The sequence below is a fragment of the Sminthopsis crassicaudata genome, chromosome 5, assembly GCF_048593235.1.
Source record: "Sminthopsis crassicaudata isolate SCR6 chromosome 5, ASM4859323v1, whole genome shotgun sequence".
Taxonomy (NCBI): domain Eukaryota; kingdom Metazoa; phylum Chordata; class Mammalia; order Dasyuromorphia; family Dasyuridae; genus Sminthopsis; species Sminthopsis crassicaudata.
The window spans coordinates 18,908,583-18,934,269 of NC_133621.1; the positions used below are offsets into that span (position 1 = coordinate 18,908,583).

Below are 25,687 nucleotides of genomic sequence, written 5' to 3' on the forward strand. Positions count from 1 at the left end.
TCCTAGATGTGATCGTTTTAAAAAAAAAAAAAAAAAAAAAAAAAAAAAAAATTAGAGCTAGAAAGAAGTGGTGATTACAGAAAAGGTAGCACATCTTAGTGAAAAACATCATGCTAGACTAATTTTATTTCCTTTTTTTAAAAAAAAATAGGGTTACTCATGTACTTTAACATATTTAACATGTATTGGTCTACCTTGGGGAGAGGGGAAAGGAGGGGAAAAGTTGGAATAGAAGGTTTTGCAAGGTTCAGTGCTGAAAAATCACCCATGCATATATCTTGTAAATAAAAAACTATAATAAATAAATAAATACTCAACCATTCTCAAAGGCCTAAAAAAAATATCAAATTACCCAATTGAAGTTATCTATAAGCATATAAAAATGCTCTAAATCATTATTGAATCTTTATTTTTCTTGGGTTTTTTAATCACACCATGACTATATTGAATTGTCTTTTCAAGAATACACACCAAAAAAAAAGAGGGAGAAAATTTGAACTTCGCTTTTCAAAATGATAAAAATTGTGTTTACATGTAATTCAGGAAAAAATATTAAATGAATAAGAATATTTAATAGAGTTACAAAAAAAACACAGGGTTATTACTAAACTAGTACATCAGTCAGCTAAACTCTAGGTAAAACATTTGACACAATATTTCATGCTATTATGCAAAAGATGGAGAAACAGGATTAAACAATAATATAATTAGATAATATGATTAGAGTCAGAATTAATTGAAAAGTTTGATTCAAAGAATCGTGATTATAGATTATTGAAAGAATGAAAGTAAGGAGACAATTTCCTAGAACAGATAGGAAAGAATAGCTTCAAGAATACATGTAGAGGGGCTTGCCTCATCACCTAGAGGTGACCCTTCTTCTTATCAAGGGTGAAGGAAGAGATCTGAGTAGTGTGAGATGAAAGAAGGAGAAGAAAGAACTTTTGGTTAATGTTCTCAGTTTTTTTTAGCTCGTATCCTGAGGGGTCAATAGAGAATAGCTCCTAGGATCTTAAGTGACAAATATGGATAGAATGAACTTCAGAGAAGGAGAATTCATTGAGTTGCTAATAGTAAAGGAAAAGTCTGGAAATGGCAATAAGGAACAAAGAGCATTCTGAGTTAAAGACATACTTGAAAGTATAACTAGGGAGGTTGCGTCATCAGGGGGAAGTCAGGTCTCAGTGAAGGTGAGAAGATAAAACGGAGAGGGGAAGATTATGGAGAGAGCTCTACAGTAGAATCTGGTGATCAGGGTAAGGGGAGAGAGAAGAATGGATGGAAGTCAGCATGAAAAGAAGCTTTGCATCCAGAAATAAGGATACAACACAGTACCCCAGCATCCTCTGCTGCTCTGGAGTGTTCTGAGTTTAAGAAGGACCTTAGTTTGGGTGAAAGCCTCCATGCCAGCTGAGGATCCATTGTTGAAGGAATCGGATCCCAGACAAAACATGATCACTAGGTTTGTGTATTTCAAGGACTGTAGTATGGAAGAGGCATGATTGTTTCTGTTTGAATCTGAAAAGTCGTGGAATCATAATTAACCAGAAGTTAGAAAGGCATCAGATTAGGGTAGAAAAGTATGTGCTCCCTCTGGCAGTCAGGAGTCTCCCATCACCAGGAGTCTTCCAACAGGCCAAATGGCCACTTATTGGATATTTAGTATGAGGAATTCTTGATTCAAAATGGGTTGGACTAAATGGACCCCAAGGTCCCTTCCTGTGCTGAGATCCTGGGAGGAAATGGGAAAGGGAACAAGAGGGATTTGATTGTGACAGGGAAAAGAGAATGCGGAGGCTTGAAGGGAATTGTTTGGTTTTTTTGGGGGGGTTGTTTTGTTTTTTTAATAATGGGAGAGACCTGGACACGTGATGGGGAGCAGGGAAGAAGTGTCTGGAAAAATGCAGCATTGAGGATTAGAAATAGGCAGCAAAGTGTAGGGCTAGCCTTAGATTCAGGAAGATGTGGCTTCAAATCCTACCTTACACTTATGTGTGGCTGTGGACAAGGCACTTCAGCGTCCTCACCTGTGAAAGTAGTGATGCTAGTTCTAGGATCTGCTTCATAAATCTGCTTTTTGTTTTATATTTTTGGCCTGGGCCAACTCCACAGAAGAGAAACTCCTTCCTTGATACAGAACAGCAACTTGTCTAAAGCCCATCATCTTAGAATTGCCTGAAGCACTGAGAGATGGGACAGCCTGCCCAAAGTTAGGTAGCTAGGGTGTGAGTTAAAGGCAGAAGGTGAGCTGAGAGGCTGACCTTCCACGTAGCCCTGCACCAGGCTGCTTTTCCAGAGTGGGAGACTCAGATGAGCGACTGTGGGCAATGCTTTGCAAACGAACTTGAGCATTCTATATGAAGGTACCACCTAGGATGGCTTGGAAGCTTGAGAGTGGGTGGGATGGAGGGAACTGATGTGGGGCTAGGGGTGAAGGTTGACTTTGTCAGAAGAGGGGCCACTTTTTCCGCAGCTCCCAGAGCAAAGGAGAGTTTTACTCCCCAATATAAAATAATTATTTTTTGGAATCAAATGCATCCAATTAATATACTATATGTATTAGTGTATGTGGATAGACACTCTGCTTATACCACTAGGGTCTATGTGGTATACAAGCATACACACACGCATACACACTTAGAATACTTATCATCACATTTTGTTTTCAGAGTGGCTTTGCTCTCTTCAGAAACTTTCTGAGCAGATTTTTTAAACTAGCAACTATTCCCCACTGCCTAAAATAGCACTTTCCTAGTTAAGTATTTTAATTCTTTAGCTAATTCCTTTGTGGTATGGTAGGTTCCATCCTCATTCCTTTTGGCAATAATTAACAGTCTAAGGAAAGCAGAAGAATGGCTGAATGCTTTGTTTTGTTAAATGTTTGCAGTAGAAAGTATTGTCAATATTTTTTCCCTTGCTATTTTGCAGCTCGTAGAAGCTGGGATGATTCTTGACTCTGAACATTTTAACTATCTTATTAAGCTCTTATACCAAGTACAGGCTTCCAAACAAGAAATAAATGCTGTTTTAGAAATGAAATCAAGGTAAGAAAGCTTTAAAAAAAAAAAAAAAAAAAGCTTTATTAAAATACCAAAAATGTTTTTGTTTTTTGTTTTTTTTTTTTCCTTTCCGGCTCCGGAATAAGTTCAGAAATTAAGACACCAACACAGAATTTTACTTGGTTGCAAGTTATTCATGCTGTCATCTAAGACAGTCTTATACTCAAGGTTTGCCCAAATGGCAAATGTCTAAGTTAAAAAATGTCACTCGCACACTGCCTCCCATTTGTCCACCTACCCTACCAGCTGTTTCAGGTGTCAGTCTGCATGTCCTGGGTTGATGATCCTTGATGGTAGCCATCTTGGCCATCCTCTGATCCTCAAGGGTCTTTCATTCCCACCTCCTTTCTTTCCTCTTAGTAGGATTTCACATATGTTTGCCCTTATCTTTTTCTTCTATTTCCCACTGGTTCACAGTGTAGATACTTGTTACTTTTGATCTTCACTCTTTACTTGATGATTATTCTTAAGTCTATGTGAGTACCCTCCAGAATCACTATAATGTTTCTTCTGTTTCCTCATCTATCTCTAATTACGCTAATGTTAGATAATTTTAAAAATGACTATATGTACCAATCAAATAAAACCTTTAATAAGCTTTATAACTCTGCTATTAAGGTGTACCTGTTTTCTGAATAAAATAAAACCTCATGAATTCAGGAGTAGAATTAATGATAATTTAGTTATCCATTTAAGTGTTCAATGTTTTCTGAACATAGTGATGGTGCCTCCATGCTGAATAGCAAAATAGAATGGGTTTCCCAGAACTAGATTTTCAGTAAACTATTGACATTTTACTAGTTTGATAGTTATATTTTCTCAACTTGGATTTTATGAATTTAAAGAAGTGGTTTCTGCCCATCATTTCAGACAATGATTGTATTGATAATGCACACCATTGAAAAAATATCAGTTGCAAAACATATTTCTCCTAAATTGTATTTTCCCACTGGTTTCTATTATATTACTAAAAGAAGAAAATAAAACATAACCCGTTACAAACAACTTTAATTTTTCTAGCAGAATTCTTTCTGAGTTCTCAACAGCTGACTGAAAAAATGAACTTTTAAATTGTAGCCCACTTGTAAGTCAGGAGAGTTCTGAATATTATCCTCATCACCATATACTAGTGATGCAAATATCACCACCACTAGACAGTTCGCACAGTCTGCCTCATCTGAGCCAGTATCACATTTTACACCTTGAAGACAGACTGTCCCAACCCACAGAATCAACAGAATGTTGTCAGCCAGATGTGAAAAATTTTTCCCTTGGAAAATACAAACCATCTAGGTAGCACCAATTATAAAGAGAGATGCTGATTGATGGACAGAAGAGCAACCCCATACTTAGTCAGAGATCTCTTAAAAATATTTGCCATTACAAGCATTTATTCTCTCCCCCTCCTGTTTTCCTTTGAGGGGAAAAAAAAGCAACAGGAAAATAAAACCCATGTGACATTCACAGTCAAGCACAACAAATCCCCTCATTGGCCATGTCCAAAATTAAACATCTTGCTCTGCGTCTTTCTGTCAGGTGGCTTCCCCCAAACTTTCTATTCTGCTATAGTCCTTAATAGCTGCAGACACTTCTTCCTCCCCCATAATAACTGAAAACATTGCTAATTGTTAAAGAAGGATTTGGTTGTACATCGTAAGACTCTAGTTACTAATCACCTTAAAATGATGACTTCCACCTCTTTTTTCCCCTGCAACTTTTTTCCGAACCATTCTATATTAACAAGTGCTATGGTAAATGCTACAATGAATTTTATTTTGAAATTTCCTGATAACTTTTTAGCGGTCGGAAATTTTTATACCATCCTGAAATTTATCTAAGGTGAAAAGCATTTGAACTTCTAAAAATATCCAGCCTTGTAGTCTGGTAAACATAAGAGTAATTAACCTTTTTCCATTGTTAAAGGTTGCGGGTGAGACAGTTTAAAAAGAATTGGCTCTCTGACTTAAATTCAGCAATAACTGAAATAGAGGTAAGTGACCTATCGACTTGGAACTTTTGCTTTTAGACAGATTGCTTATTTTCTATTCATACAATAAAAATCCAAAGAAAATATTTAATTATATCTCCAACATAAAATTTTCAAAGAGGGAAGAATACTCAAATTTTTAGCAAACCAAGATTAAATAACTGATTTAAAACACATTTCCTCATGACACTCTTAACACTAATTTCTTTATCTTGTAAGTTTATTAAACTTGAGAAAACAATTTATTTTAACTAGAAAACATTCCATTAAAGGGAATAGTTAGTGGTCAATTTTAAGCTTCAGGATCTACTTTTTTTTTCATTCTGATGACCTAGTCATGGATTTAGTAGTAGAGTAAGCAAGCCAAATTGATGTTACTTACACAGTTGTAGTTTGATCATAGTCATAAACCATCTAGTATGATTTCTACAAAAATGGTATATTAAATGAAACATCACAGTTATTCCATGGAAATGGTATTGTAAACAATTTTAAGTGAATGATCAAATGAATGGTGTTAAAGTAGGGGGTTTGTAATTGTTCAGTTATTTTAAGTCATAACCAACTGGTTTTGACCCTGTTTGGGGGTTTTCTTGGCAAAGGTATCAAATTAGTTTGTCCATTTCTTTTCTGACTTAAGAAACTAAGGCAAACGAGGTTGTGACTTGCCCCAGGTCACCGAGCTAGCAAGTGTCAGAGACTGGATTAGAATTCAAGTGTTCTTGACTCCTAGACTGGAATCTGTCCAGTCTAAACACTATTCGCTATACCATCTAGCTGCTCTAACATAGGATTATGTGGGCACACCTATATCATTAAGTATGTCAACTCAGATCTTTAAAGTATATAACACAGGAATTGTGACCTTCAATGCAGTTTTTGGTACAGAATGTATAGCAAACTAATATTTTATCATTAAGCATTCATCCATTCACTTTTCAGTCATGTCCAACTTTTTGTGACCCCATTTGGGGTTTTCTTGGCAAAGATACTGGAATGGTTTACCATTCCCTTCACAAGCTCATTTTATAGGTAAGAAAACTAAGACAAACAGGGGAGTGGCACAACTAATAAGTGTGTGATACCTAAAAAAAATTTTTTTAAAAAGTGTGAGATATCCAATTTGAACTCAGGAAGAGGAGAATCCCTAATTCTAGGCCTGGTACTCTAGCTACTAAGCTATATAATTGCCCCATCATTAAATATACTCCTCTCTTTAAAAAAAAATTACCTTTAAAGATGAAATAAATACCATAGGTATTTTTAGTGAAGAGTATATCACTAAGCATAAGCTCCTCTTAAAATACTTAATTGTACTTAACATATGTTTTAGCAACCAATCTTACAAAGGTATATCATCAATACAGTCTTTTTCTTTTTGAATTAGTGAGCAGAAAAGTTTTTTTCATTCATAAAATCCAAGTTATAGGAAAACAATTATTTGAAACTAGTAAAATTTCAACAGTTTACAGATCTGAAAACCTAATTTTGTGAAACCCATTGCATCTTGCCATTCAGTTTGCAAGATACTTCATGGAATTAAATGGAAATTGAAGACAAATTGTGAAATCTTATATAATTCCTGAATTCATAAGATTTTATAGTCAGAAAAGAGAGGTGTACCTCAGCATAGAATTGTAATGTCTGTTTAAAGGTTTTTATTTGATTTAGCATAAGTAATCTTTTTTCTATCATCTTCAATAGCATTGTAAAGAAAAAGGTGACTGGACCAGTTTGGGAAATTTGTACATTAATGTAAAAATGGGCTGTGAAAAATTTGCAGATCTTCAGAGATTTTCAGCTTTTATTGCTGAAGCATTAACCAAAGATTACAAAGAAGAAAGACAAGGAATTCCTTTTTGTGAATTTGCTGATGCAGGTAAAAGTTAATGTTATTGTCACAAAGTGACAACAGAAGTTGACTCCTAGCTTGCTCTTGACCCTAGAAAAGCTGGGGGGTGAGGGTGGGGAAGGGACTCTTTTTATGATATAAAATTAAAAGGAAGCGGGCATGAAACAACCTACTCCTACATGCTTATTATGCTTCTTTCAATGATGCATTAACTACAAAAGAATTTTTATAAACTAAATTACATGTGGATTACATGAATAGTAGCATTCAAATCCAGGATTCTGGAGTTCTAATCTCCATTGTTTCATAAGCTTTATTTTTTTTTTTCAATTGAAGTAGCAATAAGGGTGCTAGCAAATTAGAAAGAACATTCCAAGTTTTTTAGTTCTTACCACTGAGAGCAAATCTCATAATTTCTTCCTAATTTAATTCCTCAATAAGTGGAGTAAAATTTGAGGTCTTGCCTGATTTGAAATTATTTGAGATAATATATTTATTACTATAAAGTATAAAAATGTTGGTTTTAAATTTTTACTTTAATCTATCATTTAAAATAATCTATACAGGTTAAAGTTGCTATTTCACACTCTGTTACATTGTAACTATTTACTTTTCAGTCTGCAAAGATCCCCAAAACGGTGAAATTGATAAAACTTTATTGGGAAGAATTGGGATCAGTGCAATCTACTTTTATCATAAACTTCTACAGTGGTCAAAGGTATTTCATGGTGGGGGGAGAAGGATTATTTTGTTTGGGGAATGAAATGTGCCAAGTTTAAATATTGAGATAATTAATCACTTCCATGATCAAGCTCTATACCAGTGGTCTTCAAACTTTTTAAATAGGGACCCAGTTCACTGTCCCTCAGACTGTTGGAGGCCAGACTATAGTAAAAGCAAAAACTCACACTCTGTCTTCGCCCCCTGGCCCATTTGTCATAACCCGGTGGGCACATAAACGTCCTCAGTGGGCAGCATCTGGCCTATGGGCCGTAGTTTGAGAACCCCTGCTCTAGATACTTTTTATGGGAGACAAAAATGATGTGCATGCAGATGGCTGATGAGTTGGAGAGGACATAGGATGTAGGAAAGCCTGAAGAAACAGTGCCTGACTCACAGCTGTTTTAAATTCCCCTCTGTTCAGCATTAGAATATTAACCCCAAGTATGGGGACATATACATTTTATTTTATTTTATTTTATTTTATTTTATTTTATTTTATTTTTTTGAGGCTGGGGTTAAGTGACTTGCCCACGGTCACACAGCTAGGAAGTGTTAAGTGTCTGAGACCAGATTTGAACTTGGGTCCTCCTGAATTCAAGGCTGGTCTCTATCCACTGCGCCACCTAGCTGCCCCCAACATATACATTTTATAAAGTCATTTTTTATATATTATCTTTCTTGTGAGGTAATGCCAGAGATAGTTGGGCTTAATCCAGGGGACTAAAGGACAGTTGTATATTCCCTTAAAACCCACTCAACATGTATTTTGGTGTTAAGAGATGGACTTCTGCCATCAAAACCTGAGGCCACTTTTCAGTGCTAGGCTTATACTTTGGTCACCAGTCTCCCTAAATCCTTGAGAAGGACAAGTCCACCCACTGGGATAAAAAGATCCTCAATAGTCTTTGCATAGAGGGGTCCATGGAACACAGAAGGGAGGGGGAACCAAGGCCTATGGAGTAAGGTGCCACCAGTGTCTTAAATCCTTGCCCTCCCTCATAAGGCTATTCTATGCAGTGTAATTAGAGTCACCAGACACAGTGGTGAGCCTGAACTCAGACTACCATAATTTAGCAGTTATGGGATTGCTTAAACTCTCCCTGTTTCTGTTATTATCTATAAAATGAGAAGAAGAAGAAAGGGTACTAACACCTTCTTTGAAAGGTTATTGTGAGGACCAAAAAAAAAAAAAAAAAAAAAAAGAATACACATAAAGCACTTTACAGACCTTACAATACAGAAATGCTGGTTATTAAACATACTCATAGTCACACTTCTTTCATAGGAAATAAAGCCAAACTTAGCATATTCCTGATGTTACTCAAGGATTGCTTCAATTCCCACTGATTTCCTTTTAGAACTAAAATTCTGACTACTTCAAATCTAGGAACATTTTAATAGTTTAAAAATTTCTGTTAAGAATATTTTAATGTAACTTTACATAGGCTCCTTAAAATGGTTAAATCCCTTGTTTATTTATCTTGAAACTTGATTGTTGATTAAGATATATCCCTGTTTCCTGACTTTCTTCAAGTCTTAGCTAAAAATCTTATCATCTATAGAAAGATTTTTCCAATTTCCCTTGATTCTATTCCCCTGCCTGGTGATTGTTCCAGTTCATTCTGTAGTTTGTTTGCTCTCTTCCCCATTAGACTCTGGACCTTCAAGGGCAGGAACCTTCATGCATGCTCTGATGCATGTCACCTTCAGTGATTGGTCTTGCAGTTACCCAATGGAGTACAATTCTGTGGGTCAGTCCTCTGGTGATCCCAAAGATCATTGTGTGTCACAATACTATCTGGCTTTCCATAGATAACTTGTTCTACTTTGTGGCTTTTAGGGATTTCTGCATAGCCAAAAGTGTTCCATGTCCTTCATGTTAATCCCCAACCATCTTTGAGATTTCTTTGTTTAAGAGCTAGTAATATATTAAATGACTCTTTAGAATTTATGTGCCTCCATACTAGAAAGAAAGACATTTTTAAAATAGCTTAATTCAGCAATATTCCTAATTCTCTGGTGAGGGAAATGCAGATTTTTTTGTTGTTGTTGTTATTATCCATACTAAAAAGAGTGATGAAGAATAAATTAGAACCATAGATAATCTCAAAGTCTGGTTCACTTCTGATAAGACCTGTATCTCTGTATCTGAATTAATAAGAAAAAGCAAATTTTGGTAAAACTCGGTTATTTTGGCTTTTTTTGTTATTTGAGTAGCTAAATTTACCCCTAGATTAATTATTGAAATGCCTTAAAGGTTGTCCATAGTTAAAGATAGTAAGGTCCTAGATAATTCAAAAAATTGAATAATTGTACCAATAATAAGTGAATAACTCTTTATTACTCTAAATATCTGAAGTAATATAATCAAGTTAGTTGGTTTTCTTTGTTTTTGCTACAGGGAAGGAAGGTACTTGACAAACTGCATGAACTGCAAATCCATTTCACAAGTTTAAAAGGACTTAATGGCCCTGAGAAGTTAGCATCACGGTGCCAGATTGTTAATGTGGCAGCAGAAATTTTTCTTAAAAGTGGGAGTATGGATGGTGCCATTTGGGTATTGAGGGGTAAGTTATATTTATATACTTCAGATATAAAGGATTTGAGATCGTATTTTGTTCTGTATTTAAACTGATCTTTTCCTTGTAATGACTAGTAGTAATGTTGAGCGGATTATTGTTCCTGAGTACAGTAGAAATGAGTAGATTGGGGATTTGCACTTGGTGGCAGGGCAGATGTCAAGATGTTGAGCAGCCCAGGCCCTAGTGGCTGGTAGTAGGTTGAATGAAATGGTTAGGGCAGTCGGGTTTAGAAGGCCAAGGCAAAAGTTCAACCAAAGTTGAATAAATTCAATTTTATCTAAGATTGGAAATCAGATTGTCTCCTGAATGAGACAAACAAATCACACCTAATCTAAACTGGACTAATTTCAGTATAATTTTCTCCTGAAGTCCATACTTGTTGAAAATGTCATCCACTTGTAGAACAGTCTGGTTTGGCCCAGGGAGCCTTCCAAGGTCCCGTCCTTTGGCATTGTGAGCCTTTTACACAGGAGTAGTTTCCTTTCTGGGGTTAAAATCAGATAAAGCTTTGTGGCCTGTGGTGAGCACCTGTGAAATCCAGATCAGATGGCACCAATTAGGAGTGCCAAAGCAGAGAGAACACAAGCTGAAGATTAGCAAGATCCGAGGAAGACAGCGGACCACTAGAGGGAGACCTACATGTTTGTGGTGTTGATTCAGATGAAGAAGCAGGGACAAGGACAGACTCTCACTGTTAGCTAGGTGCTCTAGTAGCCAGATGCTCCAGGAGAGAGCTAGTAACAGAATTTTAACCCAATATTTGCCACATTCAGCATCTGCTTTGCTGGAAAGCCTCTTACAGAGCTTGCATGTTGATCACAGAAGCATACACTTAAAAGATGGAAGACTCTTAAAAGATAGAATGATGCTACTTTTTGAGAGCTACCTACCTATTTCTCAGAGTAGGAAAGCTGTAAGGGACCTCAGTGGACATCTAGTTTGACATGGACATCTGGTCTTATATGTACATGAAAAGCCTCCTCTCTATAACAACCTGAGTGATTGTTCAGCTTCTTTTTTCCTGACAGAGACCACCAGGACTTACACTTTGAAAATTATTTTCAGTTCTTTTCACTCTCACATAACTAGAGTTCTGCTGATTCTCCATAATATTTCAGGAATAGATACTTTTCTTTTGTTTCTGAATTGCCATATGTCACTACCTGCTTGCTGTGTGACAACATCCTCCTGATCAATTTATCTGCCTCCAATCTTTATCTCTTCCTGTAATCATCTACTGTAGACTTATTAAGCACCAATTGTGTACTAAATAGTATGCACCCGAGCACTAGAGATACAAAGAAAGATATTAAACAATACAGAGAGTTTGCCTTTGAGGAGCTTACAACTTTATGTTGAAGATAACATGGCCATATAAGCTACAGACAGGATAACCGGAAGTCATCAGCAAAAGGAAGGTGCTAGAATGAACGGAATTGAGAAAGACTTTCCATAGAAGGAGGGATTTTAGCTGAGACTTGAAGGAAGCCAGGAGATGTAGATGAGGAAGAAGAGTATTACAGGCGTGGGGGACAGCCACAGAGAATGGCCTGAGTAGGAAAATGGAGTGTCTTGTTCAAGGAACAAGTAAGCCAATGTCAGTGCATTACAAAGAACTCGGTGAGGGAAAAATTGGAAAGAAAGAGAGGGGAGGTTATGAAGGGCTTTAAATGCCAGAGGAATTTATATTTGATCATAGAAGTGACAGAATATCAACTGGAATTTATTTGGGGGACAGTAAGGGACGTGGTCATATTTGCACTTGAGGAAGATCTCTACCAGTCGAGTAGAAAATGGAGTAGAGTTGGAAGAAACTTGAGGCAAGCAGAGCCTCTAGTAGTCTAGTGCAGTGATCCATGCTTGAGGATATCAGGGCCTATACTAGAGAGGTAACAGTGTCAGAGCAGAAAAGGTTATGAAGACAAATTTTATGGAGGTAAAATCAACAGATTAGACAAGGGGGTGGTGCCTTTGACAATAGTAGGGAAGTCTGGAGGGGAATAGAAGATGGGAGGAAAAAAAAACAAGTTCCATTTTAGATCTGTTGAGTTTAAGATATCTACAGGATGATTCTGGGGAGAATATTTGAGCAAACCAACTTGAGATTGACCAGATTTCCAGGACACCAGCGTTTTTCCTGATATAATCCAACCTTTGAAAGTAATCCAACCATGTACTTAGACTATAATGTCTTAGACTATATCATCACACTCATTGTCCCTACTCTCTCCAGAAAGGATACTCAGAATAGAAGAGGTCTACTAGTATGAAACTCAGAACATCCTTCAACAGATGTTGGGGGATATATATATATATATATATATTTTTTTGCTGAGGCAATTGGAGTTAAGTGACTTGCCCAGAGTCACACAGCTAGGAAGTATTAAGTATCTGAGGTCAGATTTGAACTCAGGTCCTCCTGACTTCAGGGCTGGGGCTCTATCCACTGTGCCACCCAGCTCCTCTCATAGACTACTTTTAAAGAAAAAGATTATATATTTAGAATAGTGGCCACTACATATAGTACTACAATATAAATTGTTTCTTAGTAATTTTAAGCCTCTTTCAATTAACCACCAATTAAAATTTTGCTATTTTCTCCAAGAAGAAATTCATAAAATATTTGCAAAAATTGTCAAGACTATGGATAATTGAATTTTAATAGCCTTAATTTACATAGATGAAATATTCATAATAAAATACTTTTTTTCTTCACTTAAGAGTCAGAATGGATAATAAATACACCACTATGGCCCTGTGATAGGATGGATGTTCTCAACAGACATAACTTGCTCTGTACAATTGCACATGAGATCTTGGCCAAGAGCCTTTACCGACAAACATTTGAAGTTCTCCAGAATTTACCCGGTTTCCAAAATTCTCAAGGTATGTTTGGAAAAATTGGTATCCATTTTCTTCCCTTTAGATCTGTTCTTATATTCTTGACTAACAGCATGGTTATATCTGTCTCACCTTACAAGTATCCCTTCACTTTATTTAATAACTGATTGATTTTTCACTTTCTTGTATAAATTAAATGTCCTTAGTCATTCATCTTCAGGATGTCCTTTGGGCTTCCAGGGCCAGACAAAGACCACACCTTAGGAAAGAAGTAAACTTATTAAGGAAATTTTACATTTTGTTAAGGATTTGGGGGGGATAGAAGGAAGAGGCATAGGAATTTGGCAACAGTGCTCAATACCAAGGGCTTATCAATGGGGTAACAAGGCACCACTATTTAATAGGTACATAGAAGATAGTTATGGCACAGTGGATAAGTGAATGCTGAGATGGTACAATCGGTAAGTGCTGTGGAAATTAAGGTGACATCACTATGGCCTGAAGGAGCAAAAGTGTGCTTGGAAAGTGGGAATGTGGGTAGGATTTGAAGGCTGATTTTGGTTACCCAAGGGAGAAAAGTTTGAGAACATCTAAATCAGATCAGTTTAGTAAATTTAATATCCTTTCTTTGTTTCAGAAACTGTGGAGGTCTCGCAGTATAGTCTTCTTTTTAACAAGCTTCTAGATGCTTGTATAGAGAGCAATAGTCTGGGTGTGTCATCCTCCGTTGCAGAATTCATGTTTTCAAAGAACATCCCTATTGATTTTTCTTTTCTCAGAAGGTTGATTACTGCTTTAGGGAGAAGTTGTTTATGGCCAAAAGCCAGAGCTCATTACAAAAGTAAGTTACAGTTGAAATCCATATGAATCTTAAAATCTTAGATATATTATTTATATGTTTAATGGTTTTTTTAAACTACTATATTTTAAGATACATTTGTGAATTTTGAAAATAAATTTTTATTTATCATGAAAGATATCATTTAAATGCAGTTTTAAATTATATAAACCATACCAGCCTGGAAGAGTTCTATGAATTTATAAAAGACAATTAAGCTTTAGGGCATCAGTAGCCTTTTTACAGAGAAATGTTTGCTGCTTTGTTTTACATTTAAAAATGTATAGTTTGTCTTTTAAGGAAGAATCACTTAAAATAGGCTTTCATAAAATACTTTTGGAGAGAATGACATTTTATAATGCAAATAACTTATCCCAATATATTTTAGAAGTTTGGATTTTTATATTCTTATGCATATATATGTGTATGCATATTCATATATTTTTGTGATATTTGTCCTATAATTAATGTATTATTTAACTTTTAGGTGCTCTGTCACTGGGCTGTTATCCACCATTGGAGGGAAATTTGTACCGAAAACTTCTGCTAATTCCTTCCTACCTGTCTGAGATTGAAATGCTTTTAGCTATTGAAATTTTTCTAGTATCTAATGCTAGTAGTATTCAGAGTCCTGGTGCTTCTTCACAGACACTACAAATAGTACTGAAAAGGTTTGTAGATCTTATTTTATATTACATTGTAAACAGACAGTGAAGAGACTTGACTGAATGGAGACCATAGAAGCATAGATAAGATGGTGACTGAAAGCCACTGGTCAAATGAAAACCCTCCATACCTCCCTTACTGTTTTGTGTGACCTTGCACAAATCATTGCGTCTCTGGCTCAGTGCATAAATATTTAAAGGGAAGCATATAAGCTGCAATAATTATCATCTGTTATTTTCAAATCAGTACACAATTAGCAAGTACCTATCATGTACAGACTAATAAAAGGGCTATTTTAAAGATGCCAAATTTAGAGGGCCCTTGTATTCCTTTAGAAACAAACAATAGAATTTAGTGTCTGGTTGGCAAGAATAATTAATCAAAATTGAACACTCTGCGATAATTTTGCATATATTCCTCTTTTTCCTTGATAGATTTCTGCAGGTCTCTGTCTCCTTCCCTACCTCTCCTCTGCCTTGTCTTAACTGGGGACATTTTTTTTTTGGCATCTTGACCTTAATGCAAAAATACCTAATTATAGCTATGAGACCATGGATATACAAAAATAAAAATATAACAATCCATGGAAGAGGGCAGATAAAATATTTGCTATTAAATAACATTTTAGTCAAAGTTTCTAAACTTTGAACTATCTTTCCCAGAATCCATAAGATTCAAATATCATTCCTGTAGCTCTCATATTCTAGTATATTATAATGGGAAATTCCCCAAAGATTTTTGCTTATGATCCTCTTTGAATAAAACAAAAGAGACTGTGCCCTTAGTGTTCATATTTCAGTTTTCTTTTATCTAATTTGAATAAATTTTCATCTCTATACAGCTTACAAATTTCTCTAGAATTGCTGATTTAAGTATTTCATACTTTACATATTAAGGTAGCCCTAGTGGAGTCAAGAAACATAATACAAAGAAGTCACCAAATTTTCCATCAGGAAACAAAATAATTACTTTTCTTCCCTCTCATATTAGATGTTATAACTTTAGGAAACTATTTCTCATGAATATGTGAAAATTATAGGCTATTCCTTAAAAGATAACAAAAAATAACTGTCAACAACTCTGATTATTATCAAGCAAGATTAAAAATAAGAGCATGCATATTCTCCCAAAGTATTTGCTACTGTCATGATATATCTCTAGCAACAAACACATGGAAAAGGGAATCCCTGTGGATGGTGAGACTCTCCAGATACTCATATTTGCAGGTAACAATTTGATTGCTTTATGCCTTGGAATATTGAAGTGTCTTTATGAGATCCATAATAACTCAAGAATTAAGCCTAATTAGTTATACAGGGAAAACCAAGTGATTGAAGAAGGCTTCATCCAACTATGCAGTTCCTTCAGTAGAGCTGTTCCAGTAGAATGTATATCTTGGGCAAATATTGGTCAGTGAGCTGGGTCCAGAATACTTCAGTTTTCTTTTATCTAATTTGAATAAATTTTCATCACTATACAGCTTACAAATTTCTATAGAATTGTTGATTTAAGCAATTTTTAACCATTCCAAGTTTTCCCTGAAATAGGTCCATTTTCTCAACAACAGCATTCTTAAGGTGAAGCTTTATGGCCTTGAGTCTTGGAACACCACAGGGCCACCCACAAGGCAGTGGAGGGGTTAAACCGTTCACACAAGGCAGTCTGTTCCTAGCAAAGAAGTGCACAAGAGAAGTGTACTGTTTTGACAGACAGACAGAAAGAGGAGAATAAGGGAAAACAGGAATGATGTGCTGCTCCATCCTCTCAAGCCAGCCAGAAAAAGCCCATTTGGTAGAAGCCCTGTGAAGGATTTCTTGCAGGACATAACTCTCCACCAGTGGATAGAACCCCTGATGTCAGGAAAGTGATCTAAGGAACTTAGGAAAAGCATTGTTCTGTTTCATGGGATGCGATAACTCCCCATTTTCTTTTCATGACATGCTCTCTAATTACAAGCATCTCTTTCCTGCTTCCTATCCTGTACTCTAACCAAGAGGCTTCCTATGCCTCACTTGTGCTTAGCCCAGCCTTGTGATTGTATTCGTTATTATATCAGGGTTTCTGCCAAGGTAACCCTACTCTTCTTTGGCCTCTGAATCTGCCCCTTCTCGATTGTCCTCAGCCGTGTCATCATCCGTCTGCCTCTTCTATTTGTTGATCATGTTTCCTTTTTCCATTTGTTTTGTGCCTTGGACTTCTGTGGCTATCTCTGAGCCTTAGAAAATTGGACCAGGACTACTTTGTATATAGCTCTTGGGTATATGCTGACTATGCATGTACTTTGAAGACTTTTCTTACTTTACCCTCCCAAATCAACCATTTTTGACAGCATCATAGACTAATATGTTCCCATCATTTTACAGTTTAAGAAACTGAAATCCATAAGACATAAGATCTTGCCTGATTTAGTAACAGTAATATTTAACTCCTTGTCCTTTGTTCTTTCCTATCATTGTACCCATTACTTCCCATTTTTAATAGGAATCTGATGCTCAAATAATCTCTTGGGTCTCCTGGAAAAATTGTCTGCTTCTCTCCTAACCATTCATGCTTTGAGGATTGTCTGGTTTCTCTCCAGGCAATAAGATTGACTTCTCTCAGAAGAAAAGTAATTTCTTTCATTTTCTTGCCTCTGCTTGGAATTTTCTATTATCCTAGGAAAGATAGAACTCAAATTTGTCCAAGCTGCCCTACTGGGCCAAAGGAAAACCAGTCAAGAGACCAACAGTTGTCAAGAAAACAAAGTACTAAACTCTATCTCACAGTCATTACTTTGTAGGAGGAAGGAAACCCACTATCAAGTATCCAAATAAGTGATGTAGTCACACTTTATAGCTTTGGTGTCTGTTCCCTTTTGTTCAGTAGGTCCAAACAAACTAGAAACTTAATGTTTCACTTGTCTAGCCAACAGTTCTATGACTTTTTAATTTAAACATTCCTTTAAAACTGAAAGTAGTGAAAGCATAAGCTGGAGAAAGAAGAGACTAGAAGTAGAGTGACAAGTTAAAAGCTCTGTAGCAGTCACTGATTATCTCAGAGTGGGAAGGGACTTGAGAGACTACCCTCTCCATACTGCCCAGCAAGGCTTCAAGCAGACACTGTGAGAAGACTTCTCTTCAGGGGGAACCATCAAGTTCCTCAGGGAATTAATTCCTCTTTGCAATAACTCTAATTCTTAGGAAGTCTTTCCATTCTTTCATCACAAAGTTGTCTCTTTATAATGTCTGCTCATTGTTTGCTGTTCTTCTTTCTTCAACTACTTGACATACAATCTCATTCTCCTCTGAGCTTTTTAAATCCCTGGTTCTGTCCATTGATCCTGCGGTTTTTCTCTGGCTGTTTTCAATGGCCTCCTGGTCAGGCATTCTCACTTCCCTTGTCCTGGACCTTCTGCCTCTCTAAATGTAGTCCAATTGGTTAGCAGTCATTGAGAATTTAAGAAGCATTTGTTCACTATCTGCCAGGTACTGTTTGTCTAAGATCATCACCGGTGTTTTGGCCTCCACATAAATCAATCTTACACGAGTTTGTCTTTAAAAGATCTGAGGGCTTTAGTGGATTTCTAAAGTACAATGAATTACAATGAAATCCACTAAAGCCCTCAGCTCTTTTAAAGACAAACTCCTGTAAGATTGATTTTTTTTAAGCCCAAGTGTAAGATTTACCTTTCTCCCTATTAAATTTCATCGTATTCTATCCAGTGTTTTAGCCTGTAAGGATCTGTTGAATCCCGACTTTCATCCAAAGTGTTAGCTAGCTCTTTTTCCTCCACCTTTATATTCATCTGCAAATTTGAAAAACATGTTATCTAAGGTATTAATGAAAATGTTAAACAGCACATATCCTTGGGAAATTCACTGGAAGTTTTATTTCATGTTTAGTTGCAAAATGTTCATCAATACATAAATGACTACTTGTTGAGAAATGTTAAGGGCTAGAACTAGTGAGTGAAACAATGGAAGAGATCCAAGAGACATGGTGAGGTAGAATTTTATCTACAAGCACCTAGAAAAGTATTATATTTCTTACTTTTGCAATGCAGCAAGTATTAATATGCACTTACCAAATGTGAAACAGTCCTAGATTTTTAATAGTGACTAATAACATTCATTTTTCACATTATAGTGTACAAAACACTTTCACATTCATTATCTCAAATGAGCATCACCTCCAGACTATCAAATAGGGAAGATAGCACCCTCCCCTTCGTTGAATAGATAGAATGCTGGGTTTGATAAAGCCCAGCTCTTCCATGTCTAGGTGTGTGTGTGTGGCTCTGCCTTCACTTTACAGATGAGGAAGCAGCTGCCGTGAGATGGAGTAACTTGTCCTGGTCCAGGGCTTTTTCCTGCTTGAAAGTTGTGTGATCTTAACTCTAGGTTGGTTGTGGCACCATATGAAGGAAACAAACTTTATATTGCTTCCCTCAATTTTTTGTGCTTGATGCAATGGTCCTTTTACAGGTGTGAAGAAGACAAAGGCCGGAGTAAAGATGACTATCGAACAGCAGTGGAAAGATTGATCATGGCTGCTCGCATATCGGACCCAAAGCTTTTCATTAAGCATATGACAGTAAATATTACTATGGAGCAAGTTTATAGTTTGGAACATTGTTCTGCCCTGAAATGGTTGAAAGAGAATATGAAATGGGCTGGGAAAGTTTGGCTTTTTCAGTAAGTATTAGGTTATAAAGACTTTTTTTTTTTTTTCAAGTTCCAGCAATCATTGTTGAAAATGAATGGTAATAAAGGCAGTTCTCACTGTGTCTGGACTCAGTGTTTTATATGTATAGTACTTTTAGCTACAGTATCTTACACAATTTTGAATGCTACCATACCTTTGAGTATGTGATTTCACTAATGTGAGGACCTCCTGGGCATGGAAACCATAATCCTATAGAAGAACAAATAAACATTGCTATTGTCCTATGAAATTAAATTGGTTCACTTATGAACCAATCTCTTACCGCAATGCCCACTTTCTGCTTTTTTAAAATTTTTATTATTATTATAGCTTTTTATTTACAAAACATATGCATGGGTAATTTTTCAACATTGACTTTTGCAAAACCTTCTGTTCCAACTTTTACCCTCCTTTCCCCCATCTCTCTCCTAGATGGCAGGTAGTCTAATACATGTTAAATATGTTAAAGTGTATGTTAAATACTATATATATATATATATATATATATACTCATACATATTTATACAGTTATTTTGCTGCTCAAGAAAGATCAGATCTAGAAAGAAGGTAAAAAAAAAAACCTGAGAAGGAAAACAAAAATGCAAGCAAACAATAACAGAAAAGAGTGAAAATGCTATGTTGTGGTCCCCACTCATTTCCCACAGTTCTCTCTCTGGGTGTAGCTGACGCTCTTCATTACTGAATAATTGGAACTGGTTTGAATCACCTCATTGTTGAAGAGATCCACATCCATCAGAGTTGATCATCGTATAATCTTGTTGTATAATGATCTCCTGGTTCTGCTCATTTCACTTAGCATTAGTTCATCACATGAACTATTAATGAGCCACTGCTTCCCTATCCTGTGGTTTGTATGGCTTTTCTTTTTTTTTAAACTTCAGGACTTTGAATTTTTTCTAATTTCTTTACTGTTATCTTTGGATCATCTCTTAAGTTTGTTGAGATCTTTTGGATGCAGGGTTTTTTTGGGGGTTTTTTGGATGCAGTTTTTAAATCCATAATGTTGCTTTCAGATTTAGGTTAGCCACAAATTTGATAAGTATGCCATCTGTGACTTCATGTCAAATATTGCAGAAACTTCTAGAAAGAAAAACTATGATACTTTCAAAAATAATTTATAAACACCAAAAGAACACAACTGCCAGATGATTAGAATACACACAAATGCACGAACACATTATGCCTGATTTAAAATACAGTAACTTAACATGAGAGTTCAGAGGGTGAATACTCTTCCCCCACTGTGGAGGTCACACCTTCCATCCTTTCTTGTGCTGTGTGATTCTTGTTCATGTTCTCCATAAAGTCCTCTACAAAGTCTATCCCTGATATTCTAGAAATCTGCTTTCCTTATAGCATTCCTGATGGTCTTTTGTTATCTCTCCCCACACAAGTAAACAGCTTCCAATTCCAAACTTCATCTCCTGTGAAGTACCTTATATCTTACATAAACTTGTCACATTGGTGTTTTGTTTTAAATTCTTGTGCAGCTAAGCAGTGGTTATATTGAGTATACAGATAGTTGATATATAACAGTGGTTATATTGATTATACAGATAGTTATAATTTCTGCCTTATGAATTCTGCAAAGGCTGTATGTATCCTTGTCATCAGAGGCCAGGTGTCTTACAAATGAAGTCTTCTGTTTCCATTCAAGCACCTTGTGCTAAATGGTATTGGGAGCACAGCATGGCTGACCATACAAGACTTCACTCCAGTGTGAACTATTCCAAGCTTAATTTAGTTTGAGCTGCAAGAATCTTTAATATGATCTTCAGGCATTTAATCACTCATCTTAAGTCATTCTGTTATGTTACTTCTTTACCTGACTCTCATTTTCCATATCATGTTTTAAATTGGAGAAGTGAAAAGCGTGCCTTCTGCATCTTTCCACCATTTCCTAGAGATTTTTCTTAAGAGTGTTCCCCTTTGGATTAGGAAGCTGCCTCAGCAGCTTGAGCCCTAATACTCTGGATGAACCAAGTTTTTAAAAAACAGCCAAGGCTACATGGCAGAAACTGGTAGATATTGCTACTACGGAATCATGACTCTGTGCCTAAATGCCCTATTTCTTCTTTCTGACCAGGTAGCTTGTGTTATATAATGACAATATTTTTTTCTCATTATTAAATGTTATCACCCATACTTCTCCCACTTTCTCCTGAATTTCCTCACATGATCATATTACACAATGTTTTTCACCTTCCACTTCCTTTGACTCATCCTGTTTCTCCTTAATAAAACAAATCCTTTTAGAACCACATTACTGGCATAAATATCATCCCAGCTATGAAGTTGAATTTGTCCTCTTCTTTTAGGAGTGCCCAACTTTTCTTGTCTAAACTTTGAATTTGAAACCAAGAGTGGTTTGCCTTGGATTTTTGTCCTGTAAACTATGTCAGAGTACTCCCAAGTACTATTCTAACTTCATAGTAACTGCTTTATAGATGAGGGGATGTGCATAAGCAGTTTTCTCCATGCCCCATACTTTTTCTGTGACTGGATCTGAAAAAAGACCGGAGTCAACTAAAGATATGAGAAATGTTTGGAGAAAAACAAGCGTGAGAGGCCAAGACGGAGAGGTTGTGGTCAGTAGTGTCAGGTGATAGAGACACCAAGGAAGAGGAGGGTGTAAAGGAGCACTGGGTTTGCTGATTAGGGAGTCAAGAAATGAACACTGTGGCCTTTCCCATGTTGGTGTCAGCAGAGGGGCCAGTGGAGAAGAAGGGAGGCAGTAGCAAGGCAGTGGAAACATTTGTCAGGGCACAAAGTCTTTGCTATGGTGGCAGTGATACCCATCAAAATCACCAGTTCATCTCCATACCAACCCAACCCACCCCAAGGACCTTTGTCTTCTTGAGTTGCATCTAAGCTTCCATGTGGTGTGCATTGTGGGGCAGAGGGAAAGTCAGGAGGCAAAAGGGGAGTGGGTACCAAGCTTCAGTAAGAGAGTATGAGATGTGAGGCTCTTTTCCAACAATACCATGCACATCTGCCTTAGCCCCTTGAACACCAGCTGATAGTGTTAGGTAGGTGGAAAATAGGACTAAGAGTCTCCAACCCAAAGTCTCAGATCCCAGGCAGTCCAAGCCTAAGAGAGGAATCACCCTTTTCCAGAAGCAGCGGCAGCTTAGAAGGCTGAGCCAACCGCACTGGACAAGTGGTTTCTGAGGCGAGCAACAGTTGTGGGAGGCTGGAGTGCAAACAATGACTTAGATGAAGACAGAGCTTCATGGAGAGGTATTCCAGCCACAGCTCCGGCTGGGAGGAATGAGTTTCTGTAGTAGCATGATGTAATTACCCATTGTAAATGGGGGAGTTTGTGAGAGCTTGCTTTCGTTGTTTATAGAGCCTAATAATCTTGCTGCTTGCTCTCCCCTTCTAGATGTTGCTATTTTTACTAAGTCAGGAGTTCTTAACTTTTGTATTATGGACTCTGGTGATCTGGTGACATCTAAGGACCCCTTCTCAGAGTAATGTTTTTAAGTGCATAAAATAAAACATAAAGGATTGCAAAGGAAATTAGTCACATTAAAATAAATGCAGTCTTTTTTTTTCCTTTTTTTTAAGGTTACAAACCTGTAGCGTTGAAACTGTATTAAATGCTTTGCTATTTGTAGCTCCTGCCTGGTATGTGAATAGAGGCTTGAGCCGGCTCTGTTTTAAATAAAGACCATGAATGTGATTACAGCTGAGTGGAAAATTTGTAGCCAGAACATTTTTTACAAATCTGGTCCTTTAAAGGTAAGAGATGGAAATTGAACAAAAATAAGCAAAGAAAGCAAAGCTATTTTTGTACTTGAGATGATGGCATAGTTCGAGAACTCTGGAAAATAAAGTAAAACTCACTTCAGAAATAAATCCACTTAAGTCACCAACCAATATATAACCAACAAAGTCCAGCAGGAGAATCAAGATTAAGAAGCGGTGGAATATCTTGGAGTGTACCCAGGATTTATTTAGGGATTACATGAATCTACGTGTGAAGCACTTTTCACAACTAAAGAGCAGTAAATAATTGGAGAAACGTTGTTTAATGGGCAAGGCGGGTGAATGTTTAAAGATAAATTTATGTGTTCAGCATTGTACAACAATGCACAGTCTAGGAAAGAATCATCTCGGAAACTCATGGGGAGGAACAAAAGGCTCTCGTGGGTCTCGGTACTGCACGTACACAGCAGCAGCATTCCAATGGTCGACAGCGGCACGGGTTGGCTGGCGATGGCGCGGTGCCGGGCAGACCCATGACGGGAAGGGGGAGTGGGGACCACAGCCGGAGTAGGGCCGTGGCCCGAGGAGACTCGGATCTAACCCCCGTTTTGTAGAGAGGGAAGCCGAGGCACGCCACGCAGCCGAGACTGGCCCAGTGTCACTGCTCCGGAGCATCAATCAAGTTACAGCACGCGCTCAGTGGGGAGGGTCGCCACTGCGCAGGCGCCAAAACAGCTGGCTCTCGAAGCTTCCGCAGGCTTGAGGTCAATCAACCAATCGGAAGAAAAGAACCTAGGTCGGCTTGAGAGCGCATGCGCAAGAGCTACGCTGTTGTTGCTGCTGCTGCTGCTGCTCCTCCTCCTCCTCCTACCCCCAAACTCTTACCACCTGCAGCTCAAGCCCCGCCCCCCGCCCCCGCGCGCGGGACTGTGCGGCGTGTCCCTGTCTCCCTTCCCTGCCCGCGGGCTCACTCTCCCTTAAACCAGACGGCGGGAGTGGGCGAAGCTCTCCCGGGACAGGCTGGTAAGGGAACCGGGCAGGGGCAGGCCGAGGGCTTGGGGCAGCACCAGGGCCTCCTCTAGGGAGAAGGGTTGGGGGAAAAGCACATTGAGCTTCCACCAGAATTGGTGGCTGGGGAAAGACTAGTTGAGGAGGAAGGGCTAATGGAAGCAGCTTTAACGGGTCTCAGGCTGCGCGCGCCGCGGAGCGAGGCCTGGCGCAGCTCAGCCAATCGGCGCACGGCTCTCGCAACCGCGCCCTCCCCGAGCCTTACGTAGCCAAGCCAATGAGCGCGCAGAGGGGCGGATTCCCACGCTAACCAACTTGTCCTGCTAAACCCAGGAGCGATCCGAGGCGGGGCCTCGAGGAGCTTAGCCAATGGAAGGGCAGAGGAAGTCCCTTTTCCCCTGCCCTCCCCAGCCGCTTTGACCTCACGGACTCTAGTCTGGCACTAGTCAGCCAATAGGCGTGTGCCTTGGGGCCGCTCCCCTTCCCTAAAGCTGCACTCCCGTATCTTGGCACCTTTTCTTCCTCTCCAGACCCAGAGACACTGCAGAATGGGGAGGGGCCAGGAAGCGGGGCGTGGCGGGGAGCAGCCAATGGCCGTGCGGCCCAGCGGCTCCTCCCCGACGTCCTCGCGGCCTCGCGGGACCCTGGAGCTGGGCTGGGGGCGAAGGCCAAATGGACTGGCCGGAACCGTGGCCCTGCGTGGGCGGCCCTCCGCGCGTGAATTGGGCCCCAGCCGTGCCTCCTCGGGGGAGGGAAGGTGTAATCGTGCGAGCCGCGCCGGCCGCGGGTCCGGGCGTCCGGCCCAGGTGAGCCCCAGCCGGCGGGGCTGTGGGAGGAAGGGTCACTACCCTGACCTTGATTTTGACCCCGCCCCCCTCTGCGCGGCCGGGCCCTGTGGACTTCTACTCCAGACAGCGGAGGAAACAGGGCCCGCCTCCCCCGGGTCCCCAGGTGTTCGTGGGGGGCGTGCGAGCTCGGGGTCACCCTTGGTCCTCGGAATCCCGAAACCCACGGGCAGTGCCCGGACACCGTCTTTAAGCCGCTTTCTCCTGCCCACGGCCCCGCTTGTGGCTGCCCCCCAGTCCCCGCTGTGTGCTTCCCCGAGTCACTTGTGTTTGCGGCCCCGGTGGTCATTCAGGAGTTGCCCGCTCGGTGCAGGCCCGGGTTGAGCCCGGAGTGCCGTGCCCGCCCTCCTCGACTGACGTTGGGAGACCCCGAGGAAAATGAGGGGGGCCGGCCTTCAGGCAGAGGGAGGCCTGGGGAAGTGAACCAGCGCAGGGCCGGCCACAAGGGGGAGGGGGCTTTTGCCGGGCCCTGGGCCGAGACCGTAGAGAAACTTCCTGCCCACAGAGGGGAAGGGTAGCAGGACACTGAGAACCCCCTTCTCCCCCCCCATTCAGATCCTGTCTCCCTCACTGGCCAGGCCCTTGTCCTAATGTGCATCTAGAAAGCGCCAAAGGCCCCACCCCCGAGTGTTTTCATGGTTTGCTGTGATTTCTTAGGAAATTTTAATTACTCCCCTTTTTTTATTCTTTCCTTTTCCTTTTCCTTCTATATGTTCCATTCTTTTACTGACACTCAGCACCTACTATGCGCTAATGCGGATCTAGGATATGGAAGATGACGGAGCATTTTAGATGCCTCCAGATCTCAAGGACTATTAATCACATTATTAGGTAAATGAAAAGTATATGAATTATTCGTAATACCGCACAT

The 25,687-nt window shown here is 39.0% G+C and overlaps 2 protein-coding genes across 9 annotated transcripts in view; both read left to right on the plus strand.

Moving 5' to 3' along the window:
• TOPAZ1 (testis and ovary specific TOPAZ 1) overlaps positions 1 to 19,294 on the plus strand; it is a 68,857-nt gene extending 49,563 nt beyond the window's left edge. The window contains exons 13-21 of the mRNA XM_074267099.1: positions 2,929 to 3,044; positions 4,983 to 5,049; positions 6,751 to 6,925; positions 7,516 to 7,616; positions 10,023 to 10,188; positions 12,925 to 13,089; positions 13,682 to 13,885; positions 14,370 to 14,553; positions 19,012 to 19,294. Coding sequence (XP_074123200.1) covers positions 2,929 to 3,044; positions 4,983 to 5,049; positions 6,751 to 6,925; positions 7,516 to 7,616; positions 10,023 to 10,188; positions 12,925 to 13,089; positions 13,682 to 13,885; positions 14,370 to 14,553; positions 19,012 to 19,225 — 1,392 coding nt within the window. The 3' untranslated portion in view covers positions 19,226 to 19,294. The remainder of the gene's footprint in view (positions 1 to 2,928; positions 3,045 to 4,982; positions 5,050 to 6,750; positions 6,926 to 7,515; positions 7,617 to 10,022; positions 10,189 to 12,924; positions 13,090 to 13,681; positions 13,886 to 14,369; positions 14,554 to 19,011) is intronic.
• Positions 19,295 to 23,771: 4,477 nt separating this feature from the next.
• The window catches only part of TCAIM (T cell activation inhibitor, mitochondrial), a 33,110-nt gene continuing 31,194 nt past the window's right edge, over positions 23,772 to 25,687 (plus strand). The window contains exons 1-2 of one of the 8 annotated variants that reach the window (XM_074267108.1): positions 23,883 to 23,986; positions 25,554 to 25,647. Coding sequence is in view for 1 of the 8 variants with exons in the window: in XM_074267104.1 (XP_074123205.1) it covers positions 23,776 to 23,986 (211 nt within the window). In the remaining 7 variants the exon portion in view is untranslated. Of the gene's footprint in view, positions 23,987 to 24,570; positions 24,778 to 24,872; positions 24,925 to 25,553; positions 25,648 to 25,687 lie in introns of those variants that run through there. The other 7 variants (XM_074267110.1, XM_074267105.1, XM_074267106.1 and 4 more) reach the window with 7 other exon arrangements.